The sequence below is a fragment of the Penicillium verhagenii genome (assembly GCF_028828195.1).
Source record: "Penicillium verhagenii strain IBT 33310 chromosome Unknown utg000005l_segment0_segment0, whole genome shotgun sequence".
Taxonomy (NCBI): domain Eukaryota; kingdom Fungi; phylum Ascomycota; class Eurotiomycetes; order Eurotiales; family Aspergillaceae; genus Penicillium; species Penicillium verhagenii.
This window is the reverse complement of record NW_026643169.1, coordinates 3551226-3574731: the sequence shown is the minus strand read 5'-3', so window position 1 is coordinate 3574731 and position 23506 is coordinate 3551226. Positions and strand designations below refer to the sequence as shown.

Sequence of the window (23506 nt, the reverse complement as noted above, 5' to 3'; positions counted from 1 at the left end):
CCCTCCAAGCCCAGATTAGCCTTTTCCGCCGGTTCCCTAGCTCTGATTGGTCCCGGTATTGATCCTGGCCAGACAAGGATTAGGGAAAGTCCCATTAAAGCCTCGCCCTTTTTCTCCCCGCTTCTGAGCTTGAGAGGATTTTTTTTCTTCTCTTTCTCTGTGTTGCTGTCGTGGTTGTTTTGAGGAGCAATTATGACTACCGAAAATAAATCCATTGGCGTCGGTGAGATGGCCGCTCCCATTGAACAACATGATCTTCACGAGCAGAATGAACCTGTCGCGGCCCCTGATATGCCGCAAGGCTGGAGATACAGACAACGCCGCTTGTTCGGTCTCAATATCCCCTGGTACGCGTCGCCCAAAGTCCAGTTGGTCATGGTCGCATTCGTGTGCTTCATGTGCCCCGGTATGTTTAATGCGCTCGGTGGAATGGGTGGTGGTGGAAAGACCGATGCGACTTTGGCGGACAACATGGTAAGCTTTTAAAAAAAAATCATAGCGCTTTTTTTTTTACCTTACAGAATCAAGCGCAAGAGTCACAAAGCTACCTAGTACTCCCAGCTAACAATATTGATTAGAATACGGCCCTCTACAGCACTTTCGCCGTCTTCGGTATATTCGGCGGTACATTCGTCAACAGGCTCGGAGTCAAATGGACCCTCGCGTTTGGAGGTACTGGATACTGCCTCTATGCTATCAGCTTGCTAGTCTCCCTGTACGCTGATGTAGAGGGTTTCAATATCTTCGCCGGTGCCTGGCTTGGTATCTGCGCCGGTCTTCTCTGGACCGCGCAAGGAACCATCATGATTTCCTACCCATCCGAAGACAAGAAGGGAGCTTACTTTGCTTGGTTCTGGGGAATCTTCAACATGGGTGCCGTGATTGGCAGCTTGGTAAGTCCCTCCACTACTACCAACCCATTAAAATATATTTAAAGCTCGTTTCTAACTCGAGGCTTCCATGTGCCTGATAGATCCCTCTCGGTCAAAACTTCAATGTCACAGCAAACGTCACCGTCTCATCAGGAACTTACATCGGCTTCATTGTCCTCATGTTCATTGGTGCCCTTCTCGCCCTCTGCCTCTGCAACGCGAACGATATTATTCGTGAAGACGGCACCCGCGTTATCCTGATGAAGAACCCAAGCTGGCAATCTGAGCTCATCGGTCTCTGGGAGACACTCCGGTTTGAGCCTTACGTCGTCCTTCTCTTCCCCATGTTCTTCGCTTCCAACTGGTTCTACGTCTATCAACAGAATGGCGTGAACAGCGCGCACTTCAACACCCGTACCAAGGCCCTGAACAGTCTTCTCTACTACTTGGCCCAGATCGTCGCTGCCGCCATCTGGGGAGTGCTCCTTGATATTCAGAGCGTGAAGCGCTCGTTCCGCGCCAAGGTGACCTGGGCGGTTCTTTTCGTGTTGACCATGGCTATCTGGGGTGGTGGCTATGCTTACGAGAAGACCTACACCAGAGATACCGTGAACACCACATTGCACCCGGATTTCAAGCCGACAGATTGGTCAACACCCGGCTACGTTGGTCCTATGTTCTTGTATATCTTCTACGGATTTTATGATGCCGCTTGGCAGGCTAGTCTCTACTGGTAAGTACAATCATGTCGCCATCCTATTATGATGAGTAGCTAGTGTTTTGGGACTAACGCGGGTTTGTCTATCTAGGTTCATGGGTGCGCTCTCCAACTCGGGTCGTCGTTCCGCGAACTATGTCGGTTTCTACAAGGGAATCCAGTCCGTCGGCGCTGCGATCGTGAACAACCTCGATTCGCGCAAACTTTCATTCAAGAAGGAGTTCATCAGCAACTGGGTTCTTCTTTCCGTATCTCTCGTTGTCGCTGCTCCTGTTATCTTTATGAAGATTCGGGATCACGTTGACGTGGAGGATGATATTGCTGGAACCGATGAGACCCTTGCGGATGTCTTGCCAGTTGATCACCCCGAGAAAATCGGAGCGTAATCGGGGCGTAATCATTTATACGGGGCTTGTCATGCTAGAGAAGTCGCATCGGATACGAAGTGATGAGAATGATAAATGTATGGATACATATAGGAGGCTCTAAATAATGCGTTTGAGTGGCTGTGTGGGATCGGGTGGAAGATGCCCCGGGAGAGTGTATATGAGCGATTGGTTAATACATTATGAATCATTTCTTTCAGTCTTAATATTCTGTTGTATTCACTTCACGAGGATTTCAGTCCCGATTTTTACATACTACTACTAGTTGGTAGGATTTAGAAGTTATTTGCCATGTGAACCATGGATGTCTCAACTGCCGATGACCGCCAATTTCAAGGCGTTTAAGCTTAACACTTAGACAAGGAAGTTCGAACACCCGTACATCAAAAGCCGTAAATCGTGGCGGGATTCTTTTTTTACAAGATTTTAGAAAAGTCCCAAATATTTGGATAAAAAAAAGAAATCGAACTATGTGAAAATATGCAGAAATCTCCCAACGCAATGCACCGAAGCCCATTCTATACCATGGTGAAGATTGCCGCACTGACCGCCGCAACGGTAGACAGCACTGTTGGCACAAGTGACGAGACAGCGATCGAGGATGCCAAAATATCCACCGGGGCATATGTATTCGGCGTGGTAGAGTTGGTAGTACCATTCCAGCAGTACTCCGTGAAGCACTGGGTACAGATATCCGGAAGGGTCGTACCTGTGCGCTCGAACGAGCGACTCAGAATCGCACATCCAACACAAGCAGTAAAGTTACCATCGCGGGTACCGTTGCCCATAGTCACGACTTCGTATCCGTTCGTGATGATGTTATCACGCTGCCAGTCCTCGTAGGTCATCTGGTAAGTGGAAGTGTTGGACTGTGCGGAGTAAGGGTAGTTGGCGAGGTAGACAACAAGGGGGGCTGGACCGGTGATGTTGGAGCTGTTGCAGCCGAAGAAAGTCGGGCGAGTGTTCAGTCCCAGGTTGATGAAGGTGTTCTGGTCGGGGATGGCGGGGAAGGCGGTGCCGTTGCCAATGCCGGATACGTTCAGGCTGCGCTCGTAAGTGGCTACAAGAGAGGTTCCGTTGGGCCAGTAGTAATCTGTGTCGGCGGAAGAGTCCACGGCGAAGATGACGTCTACTGCGCGCTCGGGCTGGATGAGCGGGTGGAGGGGCACGTTCTGTCCATCCTCACCTCCATCGACGATGTCCAACTCTGTTCCTTGAGCCAGGGAGTCGTCATTGTAGCCGTAGAATGGGTTGGGTTCGTAAGCGGCGATATCATTGTCGGCGCTGTCGAACTTGGCGAAAAGATCCTTGAGGACGTCCTCCGCCCAGGAGGTGATTGAGGACGAGTTGCTGCCTAGCTCAGTGATAGCCTCGTTGAAAAGGGTGGAGGAAGTTCCGATGATGAAGCCGGCGTTATCATATCCGCGCACACAAGTCTCGTTACTGGCGATCGAGCCATTCTCGAAGCGGGATCCGATGTATTCGAGAGGTGCAAACGCATAGATAGTCGGGTCAAAGGTACCGAATTCCCAGGGGTTGAACTCGAACACAGTCGAGTACGAAGAGGCGATAATTTCGCCTGTGGTACGGCTATCGGCAACGACAAGTGGCATTGGGTAGTCACCGGCAATGAATTCTGCAGTCTTGGCAATGGACGACCAGGTGTAGTCGAGTCCTCCTTGACTGGAATTGAACATTTGGAAAGCTAGAGCACGGCCCCTGCAATAGAGGATTAGTTTTTTTTCTTATAACATTTGAACATAACTCGAAGAATTCCACAAGGCACATACCAAATATCGGTGATCGAGGTGTCAAAACCAGCGTCCTTTTTATCATCAACAGCCTCAGCCAAATCCTTAAAGTAATCAGCCGTATCAAGAATCTGAAGACCTCCAGTGTCTGGGCCTTCGAAGATGTTATTTCCAAGCTGCCACGGCTCTCCAGACGAGTAGGTCTGCAAGTCCGCAATGGAGGTAAAGTTGTTAATGTAAATCGAACCAACCAACCAAGAACCACCACTCAGACCAGCAACATAGGTGGCCGACTGCAACAAACCGCCCAGGTGACCTGTAGCCGTGGAGTTTGACACACGGCTATCAAATGCCTTCATGGCACCGGCACCGTTCAACATGGCACGGTAACCACCACCAGACGCCGCAATGGCGATATTTGGGAGGTTTGAAACATTCGCAGAGTGCTTGTCGATATATGCGCCGACATCGTAGTCGCCAACGGAGACATGGCTGAAGAAATCCTTCATGGGTGTAATAGTCTTGTTGCGACGAACCTCGAGCCATTCAGTCTCGTTTGTTGAGAGTTTTGCGGCGCTACGAATAGTCGGCCGACTGGACGGACAGGTAACATTGGTGGGAGTGTATCCATTGGGAGCGTTAGGCAGAGCGCGACGAATGATATCTGCTACGACTGCGGCGCTCTCTTGTTCGAAATTCGAGCCCGGTGCAGCATTCACACCTAGAGATAACATTGATTAGCGGGTGCGCAACGTGGTGATCCACACATAAGGTCGTAGCATATACTGCAAGGGATTTCGAAAAAGCGTATACTCACTTGGCAGAGCGCTCAGCGCCAGAGAACTGACCAATGCAGATACTTTCATGATGAAACCCTGACAACCTCGCTATCTTGTGGAGAGGGGACAACGTGACAATGAAGTGATCGCCCAAGGGAGGAGGGGGACCAGCCAGGGGTGACTGATTTTATTTATGCTCCGGGGAAGCCGGAAGCTGAGCCAAGCCTCCCGATATTTGAGAGCTACTGTTCGGTATGTTCATTGCAGTAATAGACATTGTGGTTCTCGGAGCCAGACGAATCATGGGTTGTTGCCTAGTGGGGAATCGGTGGATCTGGTGATGTCAATCCCGGTCGGAATCCAACCCTCGGCTTTTCTCTGTCGCGATTGCGGCCCCAAGAATCCGATCCTATCTAGTACAGTAAGATTCGACATTGTTAGATTCCTTTTTAGGCGTGCACCCCCCCCACAGGGCTGAAGCCCTGGAGTCGTACGGAGCTGCAGGGGGCTAGGGAGGTACATCTTTGGGGGTTTAGACAGCGCGTGACTATGAAGCGGGTTTGAATCTTTTGAGTCTTTTGATATGTTTGACTTGTTTGACTAGACTCGATTGGTTTGCATAAGATCGATCTTCCGGAATTCTACACTGATCACATCCACGTTCAAATCAAGGCAAGATTCGAGAAGAACCAAATAAATGGCATTTTTCATACAAACTGGTTCTCCTTCATAAATCCCTGAGTCCTGATTTGCTGGATGGGAACGGATATGTCGATCCACCAAGAACCCTAGTGAAAGAACCATCAGCCCAAGTGGATCCCACTATTGGGGCTAAGGGAAATGAGCCACACCGCAGCATCCGAGTTTCCGAGGAAAAGAGATGAAGAAAAAAGGAGCCAATGTGCAAAATGTAAAAAATCTGTACAGACAAAAATTGATGTGGCTATGTTTAACCCCGTACTCGTATCAACCTCAAAATCCCATCCCCACGGAGTAGTATCTCCGCTTAGGCAGCTGCATTTTAGACGCTTCAGATATGCATGTTTACCCTTTACCCTTCCCCACCCAACCCCTAATTAGTATATTGATACATTGGGGGTGAGATGCGTTGTGTATTGGATCAGGCGTCCAGCAGACTTGTCTTACAAGACTAATTGTTTAGGAACCCAGCTCGCCCCAAGTTGTGAGTCAGATGGGGCATGGCTTGAGGTCGATTGTAGCCTATATAGGAATTGGTTTCGACGTGAAGAAATTTCAGGGCTGGGGCGCTTGGCACTTGCATGTAAAAGTAGAGCCAAGCATGGCTTGTACCAAGAAGAATTTCTGAGATAAGCTTCTACCTGACACCTCAAGTGCTCAAGTGCTGGACATTGAGGCTGATTAGCTTTGGTAAAAAAGCCAGGTGTGTTGTGCACATGTGCAGAAAGCCGAGAAGCCGTCTTGGCCTTATATTCCGTGCTCTGAATTTCATAAGCCAATCTTGGAGCATATTCCGTAGTATGCACAGTATGCATAAAATCATAAAATCATAAAATGGACAGTGCATAATCGACTCAAATGTGGAGAAATTGTATTCATTTGGGCATACAAATGGGCATTAGTGGAATCTGGGAGACGGGATAGCCCCGAACATTGAACTAATTCTATTTCTAATAATGCCTCCGGAACAGTAAACATTATGATTTCCGTTCCAAGCGGGCGCTTTTAAAATAACCTGGGGCCGAAACTTTGGATCTACAGGGGTCCGGTGTAAATAGTCATCGTTATCAAGGCCCGAAAGATCGGCATAGTCGTGGGGCTGCTAAGGGTTCTCCGAGTGTGCCCTGAGTCGCAGGAGTGGAGTACTTAGTAGCGTGCGACCGTTGATATTATGTTTTTAGGAGATTTGAAAGTGATTCAAGAAGACCACAAATGCCCAGTGATTTAACAGGCCAGATTAGAGCATCCCAATGACTCAAATTGATTCTCGAGCCCCAGAGGAGACCATGGAAGCGGCTATACATCAATACAATCTACCGAAGTGGCAAAATGCCCGACTCGAAATCCTCTATCTCGACCCCCATCACTGACAAGCCGGGGAAGAATCACCTGATACCCTCCGTGTATATCACCGCTTCCCTGTCTGTTGGAAATCGGTCTACTCTGTTTTACTTAGCTCATGTCGAGGAACTGGATGGGTTTGCCGATGGTCCAGGTTTTGCTACAAGATGAGTGCCGGCCATTTCACATGGCACTGGGAGCTCCTGTATTATCGAGAGCTATATGAAGAGGGAAATCTGCCCGGGTACATCATTGCGATAATTTTGGGAGAACCTTTTCATGCATGATATGACTGCTTCCGCGCAAGAATAGCATTCGTTTGAACTCTTCTCCTTTTGTCGACCTCGAGACACACATGCAGAGTCAAAGATTCCTAGTCCAATGCTGGACGTACATATATTCTTGTACTCTGTCCAGCAAAGACCAGGTGCCCCGGTGGTGGCGAGATGAGCTTCAATTGCCTCTGGGGCTGGCACCTGCCCTATGTAGCCCAGGTACAGTCAACTCAAGGGTATTTCACCTAGGCAGTCGATACCTACTAGGTAGGAGGTCTGTCTAAGTTAACTCCGTTAACATTTGAACCTCAAATGCGCAAATCTTGGACTTATTATGTTAACTCCACCTATTCCAAGATTCTCGCTATTCAACGCCAACCTTGTCAAACAGGCTTTAGTGGGGCGAGTAAGAGATAACGGTCCAGACGAAGCCTCATCTTCAAAACGGACAAAGAAAGTTTTCATAAAGCTTTCTTCGTATATATGGAGAACGGCTGTGGCTGACATGCCCACGAAACCTTGGAATCGATTAACATTTGAACATTGAAAGCAACTGAAAGCCTTCTGGGCAGCACTTCGATACATGTACTATGTACGTATTAACGATTCAGCGGAGAAAGGGGTATATGGTTTTTCGCTCCTCCGTGTAACCAGCTCATCAGTCTTGATCACAAGCACTTGAGCTTCCAAATTCGAATACAAAAAGTGTAAAAACATCGCATTCTCAAATCTCCCGCGCGCATGGCGAATACCATCCTGCCAGGTTATCCCGGTCGCAAGGAAGGTCATGACTTCACGACAGAACAATTCACCTCCCGCTAGTAACCGAAATCGACATCGCAAAAACAAACGCACAGAAAGTCTATACATAGAGAGAGTAACCATGGAAGGTCTGGTGATAAAAGTATACCCTTAAAGGAAAGAGAAGATAAACCTCTTTTTGAATGGTGGAAAAAGAAAACCTCACCCCTTGCATGCACATGCACCTAGCCCCAATCGACCTGCCAAGACTCAGAGCATCGCTAACGAGTATAAATGATTGGCCACCCGACCTGTCTTGCAAACTCACAGCGATGCCAGAACTGGCGGTTTACGTAGGGGGATCGAGCGATCGGTTCCGCTGATTGGAGGGGTTCTCCGCATCTTCCCCGGATTATTGGGGCGCCGGGCTCCTGGGTCGTCCCAGACAATGGGCTTGAAAGAGGATCCCTGGCGCTGGAACTGTAGATTTTCGTGGCAGGCATCATGGACTTCTGGGTTTCAAAGTCGATGATTCGCGGGGTAGTTGGTCAGGTGTAGGGATGTTTTTTGACTTGTACACGTACTAGTAGGGATGGGGATGAATATGACTGGATCAGAGTTCTGAAAGAAAGAAAAAATTACGCAGGTGAGAATAACATTTTGATCATTATTTATTCGAAATTCACGTTGATGCGAACACGTTTTCCCACGATTCCAAAACAGGAAAAGATCACTGTCATGATGCCGGTAAGTGACCTGTGGAGCCGGATCTACCATGTCAAGACTCTCGAGTGGAGGATGTGGGTCAAATCATATCGGAGATTGTATTAAGTCTAATCAACATCATTATGACAAGATCCCATGGACAAAAGTAAAATGTAATAGATCAAATATAAATTCGCTGGTCATTAGGACAAATCAGAACTCATCGCTTTGCTGATCCCATCCGTAAATCAAAGATTAAGTATTAGAAAACCAAAAGTACAACGCCGTGCAATGAGAGACACCTATACAAGGGTCACGCGTAGATGGATACAAATCATAACTCTCCCATTTTAGTATTTTCCCCCCGTTTCGGTTCAGGAAAGAAATTTTTTTTTTTTACCAGGCGGCGTGGCCACCATCCATGCGCAGGTCGCTACCAGTCATGAAGCTGGAAGCATCGCTGAGCAGGAAAACAGCGGCACCCCGGTACTCCTCGGGACGAGAAAGACGACCAAGCATGTTCTCCTTGGGCCACTGGTCGCGACGCTCAGGGAAATCAATGAACAACTTCTCGACCATGGCAGTAACAATGTAGCCCGGGGAGATGGTGTTGACACGAATGTTGTATTGACCCCACTCGGCAGCCAAGTTCCGGCCAAGCTGAATGACGGCAGCCTTACTGGCATTGTAGGCGGGGCAAATAAGACCCTGTGTATATGAGGTTAGTTTAGATGAACATTAATTAAAATCGAAGGCGAAGTTGGAGACAAGGGATTCCGGAAGCAAAAGGTGCCGATGGCAAAGTGTTTGTGAGTGGGGGGGGGGAATGGGGGAATGGGGATTGAGGGAGGGCGGGGAACGTACCCGATTGGCGATTGTGCCACTCATAGAGGCGATCATGGCGATGCTGCCACCGTTACCGAAGCGAATCATTTGCTTGGCCACAGCCTGGGCAGTCATGAATACACCAGTAACATTCACTTCGAACATGGTGTTGCTGTCCTTGGCGGAGTATTCGAGAGCGGTGGTCTCCTGCTGGATACCGGCAGCGGCGACCAGGCCGTCCATGCGGCCTTCTGTGTTGGCGATGGCCTCGATGACGCTGTTCAACAACTCTGTGTCACGCACGTCAATACGGCGGTAGTGCAATTCGGTGCCGAGCTCCTTGGCGCGTTGTTGGATCACTGCGAACTCTGCGGCCTATTCCAATGTTTTGTTAGATGGTTTCATGAGAAATGTGCAAGGTCTTGGAGATGTGCAGAACATACGGGTTCTTCCAGACGGTCAAGAGCGTAGACCTTTGCTCCAGCCTCCAAGAGAGCCTCCGTCTGGGTCAGACCCAGACCACGCCCAGCACCGGAGACCAGCACAACCTTGCCGGCGAGGCTGAACTCGGGCATACGAGCCTGCTGGCCCAGGAGAACAGGCTTGGAAGCCACGGGGGCAGTGGGAACCTGAGTAGTTTCAATGGAGACCGACATTATATGTGTTGTTTGTGAGAGGAGAGTGGAAGGATGTAATCAAAAGATCAAAACAAAAGGTAGTCAAGGGTATGTATAGGTGGCGCGTACAAAGTCGAAAAAAGACCAAGTCAAGTTCGAAGTAGAGCAAAGTAAGATATCAAGATATAGACTGATCAATGGATACAAATTGAAGTGTGGTGAAGAGGAATCTCAACCACGGATTGAAGCTCCCTTTAAATATTGTTCTGGGAACGGGGAGATATCAAGCCAGAGCCAAGCCCAAGGATAGAGCGCCCATCCCGGGCAAAAAAAGAAGGTCTCGTGAACATGAAGAAACTGGCAACAAGGCCCAAAAGGGAAATCCTGGGCCAAATAAAGCTCGGTCCAGGTCGGATCTGTATCCGGGGAATGGGGAAGGGCCTTCTCAAACGGTCGTGGCGACCAAAAAAAAACACGATCTGAGTTATTGTATTTTTGATTTTGATCTTGATTCGTACTTATTATTCGTACTATTTCTTTTGTTTCTAGGTTTTCTGGATTTTTTTGGATTTTTTTCACTTCCTTATTTTTATTTTTATTTTTCCCTTTCTGGCATGGTATTTTTGTCAAGAACAAAGATACTTATTTTATGGGTTCATCTCATACATTAAGGGAAGCCAGAGACCAAGTTAACCAGGATCAAATCAGTATTGATAGAATTCCCTGTTCTTCCATACATGATACGAGTAGATCGGCTGTCCAGATTGGGTAAGCCGCGGGAACCTTGAACCTGCGCCACTAAAGAGTCTTCTGACCCCAAGAATCCACTTGAGCCAGGCCAGTCCATCTCAAGTTCTCAACATTGAAACATTCGAATAAAAAAAACTCCCTTGATACATGGTCATGTGGTCTTCGGCATTTCCTAAGCCCTGGTTCCTGTTCCTGAATACTAAACTCAATGGCTACATTCCGCGGATCTGGGATATCGATCCCTTTTTCTTATTTTGATTGGAATCTTCTATAGTTTCTCTCTGGCTTGGTTTCGCTCGGATACCGTGGTTCAATTCAATCTCAGTACTCCATACTCCATAACTAGGTACCCCAGTTCCAACGAACACGCTATACAATCTATACCGACTTACATAGGAATCTACAGTAGATAATGTACATGGCCAAAGAGGCGCAGACCACGTCTTTTCCTACAGCAAAAAACAAAATCTAGCCTCTATGAGGGCCGTGTGACCAGAGAATTGTGGTTTAAGAAAAAGAAAAAAAGTGACTTACTCGTTCGGGTGATTCCGAGACTATGTCTCCCCCCCTACAGGCTAAACGCCATCACGATAGTCCCACACTAGCTCCGACTTTTTTCTTGTTCTCGTGAGCAACACCTAAACAGCAATAAACATTGAACACGATCTTCTAGAATTTTTCTTTACCCCCAACCCCTGCTGAGCACTGAGAACCAGTCTTTTACGCACACGCCGCCTATAACGAACGCTTCTAGTTCTAGGCCCAACTAGATCGAGATCTAGAGTTAATATTGGGGTCAAAGTCTTTGATTCTTAATATATCTTTTTTTGTTTTTTTTTTTTTTTTCAATTGTTTTCTCACTTCATTTCTCCCCCCTAGTTCGTTATCTAAAGATAGCTGGATTAGGTACTCCGTGTACTTTTTAGTTTATTTCCCCGACTTAAGCTGTGGCCAGTGTCCTCTGTTCGTATAGCCCGTCCGGCCCGTGCCCGACGAGTTCCACAATTCAAATGTGAGTTTTCTAAGTATTGACTGTCACGGAGTACATGCGGAGTACGGCATACTTGATCCGCTTTCCCCGGATATGTGGATATGTCGGTGAAGATGAACATTTGAAATGATTAATATTGGGCCCATCTCACCTCGTGACCCTCGGCATTTTTCCCGGCGAAATTGACTTTCAATGTTTTGCTTTTTCCTATTCTTTTTCCTATTCTTTTCCCATATCCTTGGGCCGATCAAGAAAATGATACGTTGTCTTTCTATACTGTAATTGTCTCCAGCCCCTGTAATTGGCTCAATTTTTACTCTGGAATATCTCCGTATCTCAAGCCCGTCAAAATCCCCCAACGTTGGGTTTGAATATTCACCTCCACTTCCAAGGCTGGATGATAAATCCACAACACTCAAGTGCTGGGTATGCACATGTAACCAGAGTGCTCCTCCTCCCCTTTACTCGAAGTAAAACATGCTGCACGTTGCTTTCCTTTTCCTTTCGGGCTCCGAGTGGCCGGTGTTGATGACTTCTAGGTGTTTTTGAAGTCGAAACTTGGAAATTCTTCACCATTTTGCAGGCCTGCTCGAATAAAGTTCGATTATCGAATACCTGAACACCATTCCTGTCGAAGTCTGCAGGGTAACAGCGAACACGCTTGTAGATCCACAACAATTTCGCGGCGACAAACAGAGCGTCATCAATGAGCTTCTCACTTGGCCAGGAAAAGTGAGTGAGGATGCCTCCAGTCTTTCATGACCGGGCACCATAATGAACGATGAAAGAGTGAAAGAGACTCGAGTCTCCATTGATTCACTAGAGTTGACACCAGCCCAACACAAAGGTAAAAGGTGGATCAGAGAAACATTGAAAGCTTGGGATACATAGAGAATAGAACCTCTTAGCTGCCAGCAAGCGGAAAAGATGAAAATAGCAAGTATTGACTAGTACTGACCACCTGAGTACATCATCAACTGAATTCTTTCGCGCTTTGGACGTCTGATCAGGAATATCAGTTCAAAGATAGTGTCTCCTATGGAAAGCTGCACCGTCTACCGTTCGTTGTACTCGCTCAATTCACGCACGGAGATAATGACAAGAGTCATCGAAGCTTGAAGCTTCAGTTGTGATGAACTTCGTTCACTGATGATATCACCAGGAGACACCCGGTATATGTTGTAGGCTTGCTTGATGCGACGCCTGCTGAGACCAGATCTCTGACCACCTAGGTTTCCTCCATAGCCTTAGGCCAAACACAAAGGCGACAAACGAGCGAACTTGAGAGCAGAAAGATACGGAAAGTCCATTAAACTGACAGTTTCGCCGTATTCAAGGCGCCTTAACACCAGGAAACAAAAACCAAATAAGCTAAGTCATATTCAACGCTCCGCGATAAACTCCCAAGCCCAGAGCATATTCCATATGCCGAGGCATTTGTAAGTGGTTGAAGTAATCTCAACCTCGATATCGACAATCTGTCTTAGCAGCTTTCTGGTAAGACTTCCAGACGCTCTATTCCAATTCTGGAAACATTCCAGGGTTGAAGCAAGCATGAAAATGTTGTCTGTATTGTCTGAAGCGACATCTTTCACCGACTTACTCCTCGGTGCTGTCTCCTCAGGGAGTTCATGACCAATACCGCTCTGGCTATAGATAAAGATGTGGTCAACAATTGTTGTTGTAAAAACCTCCTCAGATATATATGTATATATGTTGAACACTGCACTTTGCCAGGGAATTCTGAAGGAATGCCGAGCCACTTGTTACACCCGAATTTGCTTTCTTCTTGACTGGCTTTCACGACCACAGGTAATCATGTTTGGCTGTCCTTCATCAGCAGCATGCAGGGAATAGTCTTCTCCCCTTGGAGGTTTGATTTTGATGCCGACAGAGCAGCCTCAATTTTCTTTCGTCTTCATGGAGTTCCCCGAGACTGATGCAAATTCAGCTTCGGATGACCAATATCATCTCATTCGCTGGAGCGGAACGGACTTTGCTTGGCAATTCTCGGGAATTTTTTAGCCCTCGCTCTCGGCCGCAGAATGATTTTGGCATATTTTGAACACAACATTGTATATGCGACGTGAGATTCAACCTTGCCAATATAAAATGTGAAAGAGCCTTCAACACACTTTAGTATGTCACTAGCATTGACACGACTAGCATTGACACGCGCAAAGTATCGAATCCGGGTTCTGACCTAAGTCCTTGAATGCCTTGTATGGCAACTCATCCCCCTTTCCTTGGTGCATGAGGAACGGAAAGAGAGGACATGGAAATAAAAATTTGTCGATTTCGTAGGGTTGTTGGTAACAGAATGGCGATTTGTCTCATTGATCTTGGTCGAACCTTAGGTAGCAACAGAAGTCATGTGTACCGAAAACTACTTCGTTCTCTCTCCCGCGATCGTACAAATTCCACCTAGCAATGATTGTGACTTTCGATGAACTCGTTGGATCGAGAAGGCTGGAACCGGTGCAGAAGATAAACCCAAGGTGACCCTCCATTCCGGTTCATTCTTCAAACCACATTCTGGGACCTGTCTTTTCTTTGGATAACCTAGGATCTCCATCCATCATCCATAGGGTCCAAGTGAGCTAGTTCCCGGCTTATCCTGGGGCTTTTTCACTCATTCTGTCGGGAATTTTTTCAGTGTTCGTTTTAAGACCAGCGAATCCTTCCTGGCGAGCAGATTGGGAACGTTGCTCTACACCGATGGCGCCAAAAGGAAAGACCGAAGGCACCAGGGGAACAGCTGTTCGCACCGTGATTTCCAATGACTCGAAGGCCACCTCAATTTCCAGGTGCTGGCGGTACGGAATTATTTTGTCCTTTGGTTTCAAAATTGCGTCATCGGTCTGTCTGATATGGCTGACAGTCTGTTTTTGTTCCAGAATCGTAAAAATGCTTGCTGAAACTGTTTTGGTTGTCTCCCGCCGTTTTCCTCAGTGTCTAGGCAGTACATGAATCGGTCAATATAATGAACAAGCCGAGATACCGCAGTAGCCTGGCTCCCTTTGGGCAAATTAAGCAGGTTGAGTTTCCATCAACAAGGTTATTCGAACAGACATAGGAAGTCGATTTGAGGTCAACTTTCCCCCCTGAGAAGGAAGCAATGGTTTATACTTGTGAACGTTTTTGATTCGTCAACAAACGAATTTGTTTTTTGAACCACAGTGAGCTGATAGATAGAGCTGGTAGTATGGGTTTCCCCTTCTTTCGGGCATGAAATGGGCTGGACCAAACAACACATTTTTCAAAAACTGGTTGAACCGAAATTCGATTGAATTCTCCCTGGAAAGGCATCAATGGCTTGGATTTGTGAACATTTTAAAGTCATCAACAATCGAATTTTCGAACAGGTAATATAGGTTTCTCCTTTTTTCGGGCATGAAATGGGGCTGGAACAAACAACACATTTCTCAACAACTTCTGGGCTTTGTGTTAAGCCAAAATTCGATTGGAATTCTTGTATTCCAACCAGTCTTTATTTGGCTTCTCCAAAAAATTCGACTTGATTGGATTTTGTTCATGGAAGTGCGCCTGGTTTCCAGGAGTAGGCAACTACCAGAACATCCTTCCGAAGAAGGATACATTGCGTAGTTTTCAAGCCAGACGAGGGACTTTCGTCCCGACTCCCGTGAATATATACTTATATATATATATTGTCGGTCCACGTTTCGGAAGGACCTATTGTCGCAACTTAAACCTAAGAGCACCGAAAATAAAACACAGCCAGTCGAGACAATCTGCAAGATGAAACTTTTCATCTTGGGGTTTTGATTTGGCCGCTGTGATTTGACTGATTGTCATTTCACCCTCTAGACTTTGAGGTGGTGAATTGAGATATAAAACGCGCCGCAAGTGACTACCCGCCTTTGGCTCCTCTGGCAGTCTCGGTAACAAGTTGAATAGCATAAGCGTATGCTTTCTGTGGATGAAGAGCGCCGATTTGCAGCAATTGTGTTGGGTTGCTGTCAGAGCTCGGTGCTGGGGCAGAGGTATTCCCTGTTTCGAATGACTGACATATCTTTCTTCCTTGAAATTGAAGTTGCTCTTGTTACCCATGGCAAATTTTGAACAGACTCGGAAGATAGAAGGTTGAAAAGTATTGCTCTGTTATCTGCAGAAGCCATTTTCAGTACTAGAAGCGGTAGCCATGCCTTGAACCCCTGCAAGAACGCCTTGGTCGTTTTGTCGTGCAGGATCACAAAGGTGACAAACGAAGAGACTGATATTCATCTCCGTTCGTCACTTCATGAAGTGTAAAAGATATGTGTTGTACTGGAATTGTTTGTGGTTGAAACTGATTTGTTTTTAATTTTTCAAAGATCGGGCCGGCTTAGGGAAAGTTGGAGTCGTGAAGGTCGAATGAAGAGGTCGTCACTTCTCACTTGTGCGTTTGAAAAGAGGACGAGGAAGATGGGCTGAAGAAAAGGCTTTGGAGAGGTATGTGAAGGAGCTTAGGATATGGAATAAGAGAGAGGTAGGAAGCAGGATCTGAAAGGATTGAGGGGAAAGTTGAAAAGAGGATTGGAAAGAGGATTCAAAAGTTCGAAGAGGAGTTGGAAGCAGGTTTCCAAACAGCTGAGTTGAGGTTTGCCTGTGTGATTTGTGAAAGAGACCTACTAACAGTTTGCTCAATTGCACGATGACACTTGGGGGTTAGTTGAGGAAGAAAGCACAGGAAACAAAATCTTTTATCATTACAAGAACAGATATAGTGTAATCTGTGGGGTCTTCGTTTTAGCTTCAAGTCCATTTTTTGGCCATTTATGGCTCAAGTTTACCTCATACGCAAGCTCCAATCAATAAATAATGTCCGTTGATACCTGGAGCTCATATTGCCCTTTTTCTTTCACCCTCAAATGGTCTTCCTATCTTGCTCCTACGCCATTCAACAGTAATTTCCGCAGTGTGCGCGAATTTCGATCTCTCACCGAATTTGCTTGCTGATCAAAAATCAAAAGTAATTTGCGCAAATTTGCGCAAATTTGATCGCTGAGTTCAAGGTTAATGCGTGAATTTCCTTGATTTAGTGCCGGTGCAAACGCGACAAGGTACTAAGTACCTCTTAAGCTTCTTACCGGATTGGGATAGGGTTAGGGCATGGGCCCTATTTCCACGCGCGCTGCCTAATAACTAGGCTTATTATTAGGCAGCGCGTGGAAATAGGGATGAACCCAGTATATATGACCTCAATAACATGCATACTACATCTTACCAAATCCAATCAACATCCCGCCCCTACTTTTATCAAGTACTATTCTACCAGCCAGACTCGGTATGAAATTCGGTATTAAATATGACCTCTGGATCCCTATAAACATTTGTAGCCACTAATGATTTGAGGTAAGCTTGCCTATAGGTGAAAGCGTGAGGGTTGTTCAGGCTATTAGTAACGGCGTCTAGGCTTGCTAAAACCCATCCAATGCTGACATTCTTGCTGCGTGACTTGTCCTTTCTCGCAATCAGCCAAGTGGTGTTCTTTACATGATCACCCCCAGGATAAAGTAATCGTTCATATACTGGGATGGACTGAAGACCATGGGCCCATGCGATAACCGGATCACCTTGCGGGATTCTTGGAGGTCGGATGTTGCCGCTAGAGTTGAAGTCGTACCTCCAATCACATGTGCATGCACTTTCGCTCTGTCCTTCGGGTACACCAAATTACCAGTCATGATTCTCCATATCCAGACATCACTCAGGCGTGCGCCCTTTGGTGAATATTCAATACCATCATAGCACTTGAGCACTTGAGTACATGTAGAGACGTGGAGAAGTATTTTCTGATCTTCCTCTCGTAAGGTCTTGCAGTAGTCGTGTAATCCCGTCAGGAAGAATAAATACTGCTGGAATGCAACTGTGTTGAAACTGGAAAAGTGGAAATTTTGAATTATGTATGTATCGGTACATCATATCAACCAACATAATCCGACTAGGTAGAAAAACATGCATCATGAAGCCCAACGCCGTGATGTGTCCGACAAAGGACATTATTATATACAATAGAACAGTAACCTCAGGACGCTCAAAAACCACGAGCGGAAATCGGGTATTGTCTAGAAGAGGAATGTTCGATAAATACGAACGTATCATCATCTTAGGCCTCCCTGTAGCCCCATACCCGCCTTTGTTCATTTGTCCACCAATTCCCAACCTTCTCCGCCTCCTCAAGCCACTCGACTGCGTCCTCGTCATATTTCGAAAGAACTTCGTGGCTAAGCTCGGACAGAGTCCATGCCGTTAGAGGCCGCAGCTCACCCGGATCCTTGTCCAAGTGCGTAAAGACATACTCGAAGCCTTCACGAAGGGGAAGAATGAGTCGGTACGGCATTCCAGCAGCCGTAACCGAGATCATTGATCCACCCGCATTGATGAGTCCGAAGTTCCATACATAGCGGGTACGTGGGGGTCCGTGGTTTTTGTGCGGAGCACGCTCCTCGATTTCGTCCGGGCGCTTGATCTGACCATCGTGGTGATCGTGGTCGTGGTCATTGTCGTGGGGAGGTGGTTTGTTTTTGAGGGAAGAGACGAAAGGTCTGATCAGTGATTGGCCCTGGTACTCTGGAAGCAGTGCGGAGGCGATTTCGGAATCGGTCTTGTCGAGGGATTCAGACTGGACGAGCATGTCCAGGATTGTGGGGATGATGGCGAGAGAGGTAGCGTTGGCTGTGATGTCGATGTGGGGCATGTGGGGGTGTCGGAAGACGAGGGGGACGCGGAAGTTGCTGATATGTCCGTTTTCGTAGGTGCCTGTCATGTCTTTGTTGTCTTCACCGAAGGCTTGGCCGTGGTCGCCTACGATGACGACTAGAGTTGAGTTGGCAATGCCGGTCTCGTCTAGCATGTTGAGGACGTCGCCGAGCCAGTTGTCGACGAATCGGGCGGCGTTTAGGTAGCTGTTCATCAGATCGTGGTTGGCGGTGCCTTCGTTGCCCATGTATTTTTCTTTCTTGAAGTCTTTCGGGGTGCCCCAGGGGTGATGTGTTGTGCTGGTGACGTGGGATAGAAAGACGCGGGTCTTGTTGTTTGCGGCCTCGTAGAACAGGTCTCGGATGTACGGCTTCAATTCTGTCTCGGCGTAGCCAAAGTAGTTGACCTCTTCGCCCTTTGGTTTGTATTTTGACTTGAAGGAGTTCATGGTCTGCTTCACAACTTTGTGCTTGAAGCCCATGTTTTTATCCAAGATATCTTGACGGTCGTAGTCATCAGTGATGGATTGCATGAAAACGGATTTCCACTGATTTTGTAAAGCCTCGGAATGATTGGAGGCGGTGGTACGACTTTCAATGGTGTTGGATGATTTCTTCTGGTTAAATAATTCCAAAAGCTGTGGTAAGCATGGTTGGTAGATTTCAAGCATGGATTCCTCCAGGAGGTCCACGGGCAAAGGATGAACACCACAGTGGCTGCCCAGGATACTCTTGAATGTCAAAGAGCTGCCAGTGAGTGCACCGCGTACGTTTAATCCCCCCATACCTTCCTCGGCGGAGTCTTGCCAATTGGCTTCGGTCAAATTCACCTTCTCCCCCTTACTGTTCATCACATATTCACCCGTCAACATCTGCGCAATTGGGGTCATCTCGACCAGGCGGTCAATCGCTGCTTCTTTCTTTTTCTCCTTGTGAGAGGCAATAAGCGCATCGAACATAGGCGTGCCTTGTTGCATAGGAAACATCTCTTTTCGCCCACTTTCGAGGGTCAAAAGGACAATGTTGTTAATTTCAACAGAATGCTCCTCGAAGGCTTTCTTCAAAGGCTCATATATATCGCCACCCAGATTAGAAATCTTGAGAGGGTCTGTCTTGGGGTCAAAGAAAGCATTCTCGTCACCACTGCAGAGATAATAAGAAGGGTTGTCCTTTTTGGCACGTTCCTCGGGACTCATATCCCAACGGGTGAAGCCTGAAGGTGGATCTAAAGGCAGCCATGAGGGTCGCAACCATTCATTATCCAGAGGGCCCGTCTTGTCCAAGGGCCAAAGAGGGAAGGGCTTGGAAGGGTTCCGGCAGCCTTCCAGCGTGCTGGTTTTCTTGGTAAATGCATCAAGTAGAGTCAAAGGCAGGGCACCGGAAAGATGGTCGTATGGAATCGCAGGTCGTGAAATCTCCAAAAACAACAGCGATATCAACGTGGCAACTAAGAAAGCGGTTCGACGAACAGATCGAAGGTCGACGGAGGCGATCCAGGATTTGCTGGGAACGGAAAGTATATTACGTCGTGCTCTGAATGCGCCAATCATCAAGTCTCGGACTCCCTGTAAGGCGATCCCGGTCAAGTTGTAGAGGTGGGCATGGATCAACCAGGCGACGAGGCCTAAGACGGTAGCGGCGGCGGAGACGGTGGAGATGCCGCTTAACAAGATCTTCATGGCGGCGGGATCGCTGAGGAAACTATTGCTGGCGGCCCAAGCGACCTCGGCACCGGTCTGCATGAAGAAGCCGAATTGGATTGAGGAGGCACCCCAGGTGATTAAACTTTGACCGTGTCAGTTTCATTCATCTTTAGAAGTTGGTGGTAGTGCTTATAATATGGTGGATAGTATATGTTGGGATCGGGGCTCGATGGGGATATAACGTACGAGAGTAGTCCACCCAAACATGTTGATAGCCATTGTAAGCGGGATTCGGGAGCGGGGAATTGTAATAGCAATCGGACGACACTGATGATGAGGAATTCCGGTAAAACGAGAGTCGGGGAGTATAGTACGAGATAAAGGAACGGTAGCGAACGGAAATGAAGGCCGATATGTAAAGCCTTGGAGGCGAGACTGCTCACAACCAACGCCGAGAAGAGGAAGGGTGGGAGCGGTGGGAGGAAGGACAAGACAGCCATGGCGTTAGCTCATGACTTGAAGGTGTGAAAGAGGATCGGAGATGGCGTCGGGAAAGGAATTGTTAGCCAAGGGATAGTGTTGGAATGGAGGGGTTCTCAAGGGAAGAAAAGAAGGAAATGAGAAGAGAAGTTTGGAGAAAAGACAGGAATGGGGGCAATCAACACCCCGAAAAGCGTTGGAATTCTTGTACAAAGTAGAAAGGAATCAAAAGGTTGTAAATCCCCAAGCGCACAGAAAGTTAATAGATTTGGAGTCGAACCAGGAACCCGCGAACGAACCAATAGGAAAGAGAAAAAAAAAAGCAATAAACAAGTAAGAGAAATCGCAAATCGCAAATCGGGGGCTGGATCAAGTATTGGGGCACGCGACTAAGACAAGTTTAGACTAAGACAGGGTAGACAGGTACTATTTTCATCCGTTGGACCCTTTTTTTCCTTTTCTTTGTGGATCCTCTTTTCCCGACCTATACTGTATACAGCTTCAAATTCAAATCTCTTTCGGATGCAACGGATACTTCAAACCAAAATAAATCATCTGTCTTCAATTGTCCCACGTTTCACTCGAAACCTTGGAACAGAGCTTTGACTAAAAGCTTTCGGACCCTGCATTGGCTTGCTATTTCGTTGCCTGAAGCTTGACTGAGACATTGAACAGATTTTCCTTCATATTCCCCACTTCCCTTTCCTTCCTATAGGACCATCGCCACTTCGACCCTAAAACAGAAAAAGCAAAGAGAAAAAAAGAAAAAGTCGAAAATACATAGCATATCTGTGCATGCGTCTCGTATAGGCAAAGTCCGGGGAAAGGGAGGACCAACCCGCCACCAAATGACCAACAGTTCAATGTCACTCTACATCGGAACTTCCTTTGCGCCCGATCTTGATTTCCAAGGAAATCCCCTTCCATCACTGGCTCGTGGCTTTGTGGAGAAGGGGCAACAAAGGCGCTGAGGACCCTGAATCTTATGTATTTGGGGGGCCTGCTGTGCTGGACGGCGACGATCCATCTCAGCATAATGTGTCTCTCTGACGTGATCTCCCTTAGGGGTTCCCCTTAACTCCGGAGCGCTCCGTACAGATCTTTGTTGTCCTGTGGACCCGACGACCAGACCTTAATGGAGAAAATTGAAAAACAAAATTTCAAGGGGAAAACGGTTGTGCTACACGGCTCAGGCTGGGTATACAGTGCCACACACATTCTCGCCTCTTTTGGGGGGTTTTATTCGAAGTGGGACCTGTGAGGCTTAGGCCAAGATCTCAGGTCACCTTGTGTCTGCCGACCTGCCAAATGGGATTTCCTAGGGGTTTGCGAGAGACTTGGCGGATATAATTGGGTCCGATCGACCCATTGTGGGTTCAAAAGTCGGGTCCCAGGAGTCAGAGCTCAGCCTCGTCGACCGAGGTCCACTGTGCATCAAGTAATGATGCGCTATTGCATGCTGATTGCATCTTTAGGGTCTCGGGGCTGAGGAAGGGTCCTGGAAGAAATCACACGCAAGGGACACACCGACTGTTTTATAAGTACTAGATACTTTGGTAAGACTGGAGAACCCTGGAAGCCCAATACTTTAAATCTATGGCAATTTGGCCATTTTAGATAAGGTTTTGAGCCTACACTTGTGGTAAGCAGCATTCAAATGTTAGTTATCCATGGATACCCTCCATTGGATATCAATGATATCTATTTCAAAGTCTCTAATACGATACTCTAACAATACTACCCATATTTACAAAGAGTTATAAAAACTACGGACACTTAGTCACCCCAACCTTTCAAATGTTCACCCCCGTCGATCCTTCAACTCCGCTCTCTCCTTCACCATCCTCGCAATCCCATCCCCAACCTCACTCCCCAACTCCTCAAACCCCTTCACAACCCCCTCCCGATCCCCAACCCCCATCTCCTGACTCATCTTAAACTTTCCCTGCAATCGCTCAATGCGCACCTCAATCCCAATAATATTCTTCTTCAACAATTCCACGTACGAGCTCGGCGCCTCCCCAACATTCCACGCCGTCGGCTTCCCCCCAACACCCGTATACCCCATCTGAGTCGTCTCAGCATGCCGCGATAAATCCTCCACCTGCGTCTGCAGGAACGTGCCCGTCGCCTCGGACTTGGAGTCGCAGTACACGCGGATCTTGCCGTACGCTTGCACGGCGGCGTAGTTCCAGGTTGGAACGACCTTGCCCGAGACGGGCTTGGTCTCGGTGTAGAACTTGGGCGTGACGTAGTGGTGGTGGGGCGCGTTAAAGAGGATGAGAACTTCGTCCGGGAGTTCAAGGTCCAGGGTCGTAGTTGTAGATGTGCCAGTACTGGTTTTGGCTTGTTCTTGTTGGGCGGCGAGCGCTTCCATTAAAGCTTTGGCTTGCGGGTTTTGTTTTGCGATGTGGCCGCGGAGAACACCTGGTGGGGTATCTGTTTCGGAGCCATTGTTTGGTGGGATGTCGAGGACGAATGGAATGTGGCTGGATTGGATGAAGGCGTGGTCGGTGGATTTGATGGCTGTTGTAAGGATGCCGAGGGGATTCTCGTGGATCAATTGTTGCAGGATTGGGATGTCTGCTTCGGCGTGGGCTGCGCGGAGATACATGGTGTAGGCCGGGTTCAGATTCTAGTAATCGAGTTGAAATTGAAATTGAAGCTTTTAAAAGAATGAAAGGAATAGTTGTATTTACTGGGTTCTTGCTTTCATGTTAAATCCATGTACTATAATTTCTTATCGTCTTGGGTTTTGTTGGTCATCACGGATTAGTGGGTTGTGATTGGCAGTCGGTGCCGACCTTTCTCGAATCCAGAAGAAAATGAGTCAATCGGGTCCGTTGGTGTTTGAAAGGGCGCGCTGTGTCACTCCGCGGAGCTGTTACTGACCAATCAATCGGATGTAATCTGTGGGGTTTGTTCACTTCTGTTGTCTCCAATTGCCATGTTGATGCTATCAAGTCATTCCGAACTTATCAACAATGCTACTATTTTATGAGATGAACACGGTCAAGGTATTTGAATTGTGTAGTCGAATATATCAAGGCAAATGAGGATTTGAATCAATCAAATGTTGGATGGCAATGTGAAAAGTTGCTACTCCACACCCTTTAACTTCCTAATCGGGACTAGCTTTATATGCCAGATTCCAGAATAGAAAATCCACTGCAGAGTCGAGACCAAATGTACAACCCTTGGAAGAAATCATACCCAGAAAAAAGCCTGAGCA

The 23506-nt window shown here is 47.3% G+C and overlaps 5 protein-coding genes across 5 annotated transcripts; 1 reads left to right on the top strand and 4 right to left on the bottom strand.

Annotated features, from left to right (window-relative positions):
• Positions 1–192: 192 nt before the first annotated feature.
• Positions 193–1976, top strand: N7466_004847 (DUF895 domain membrane protein; the record flags this gene model as incomplete). Its single annotated transcript, XM_057164244.1, has 4 exons — positions 193–474; positions 579–893; positions 974–1605; positions 1682–1976. 4 exons carry the CDS (start codon positions 193–195, stop codon positions 1974–1976), a joined length of 1524 nt encoding a protein of 507 aa, XP_057022925.1.
• Positions 1977–2494: 518 nt separating this feature from the next.
• Positions 2495–4593, bottom strand: N7466_004846 (uncharacterized protein; the record flags this gene model as incomplete). The annotated part of the gene is made up of 3 exons (XM_057164243.1): positions 2495–3695; positions 3767–4448; positions 4545–4593. The coding sequence occupies 3 exons, from the start codon at positions 4591–4593 to the stop codon at positions 2495–2497; spliced, it is 1932 nt and encodes a 643-aa protein (XP_057022924.1).
• Positions 4594–8663: 4070 nt separating this feature from the next.
• N7466_004845 (putative short chain dehydrogenase) lies at positions 8664–9748 on the bottom strand (the record flags this gene model as incomplete). The annotated part of the gene is made up of 3 exons (XM_057164242.1): positions 8664–8975; positions 9132–9467; positions 9536–9748. The coding sequence occupies 3 exons, from the start codon at positions 9746–9748 to the stop codon at positions 8664–8666; spliced, it is 861 nt and encodes a 286-aa protein (XP_057022923.1).
• A 7811-nt stretch (positions 9749–17559) lies between these two features.
• On the bottom strand, positions 17560–20294 carry N7466_004844 (Alkaline phosphatase-like alpha/beta/alpha; the record flags this gene model as incomplete). Its single annotated transcript, XM_057164241.1, has 2 exons — positions 17560–19936; positions 20041–20294. 2 exons carry the CDS (start codon positions 20292–20294, stop codon positions 17560–17562), a joined length of 2631 nt encoding a protein of 876 aa, XP_057022922.1.
• Positions 20295–22075: 1781 nt separating this feature from the next.
• Positions 22076–22888, bottom strand: N7466_004843 (FMN-binding negative transcriptional regulator; the record flags this gene model as incomplete). Its single annotated transcript, XM_057164240.1, has 1 exon — positions 22076–22888. One exon carries the CDS (start codon positions 22886–22888, stop codon positions 22076–22078), a length of 813 nt encoding a protein of 270 aa, XP_057022921.1.
• Positions 22889–23506: the final 618 nt, after the last annotated feature.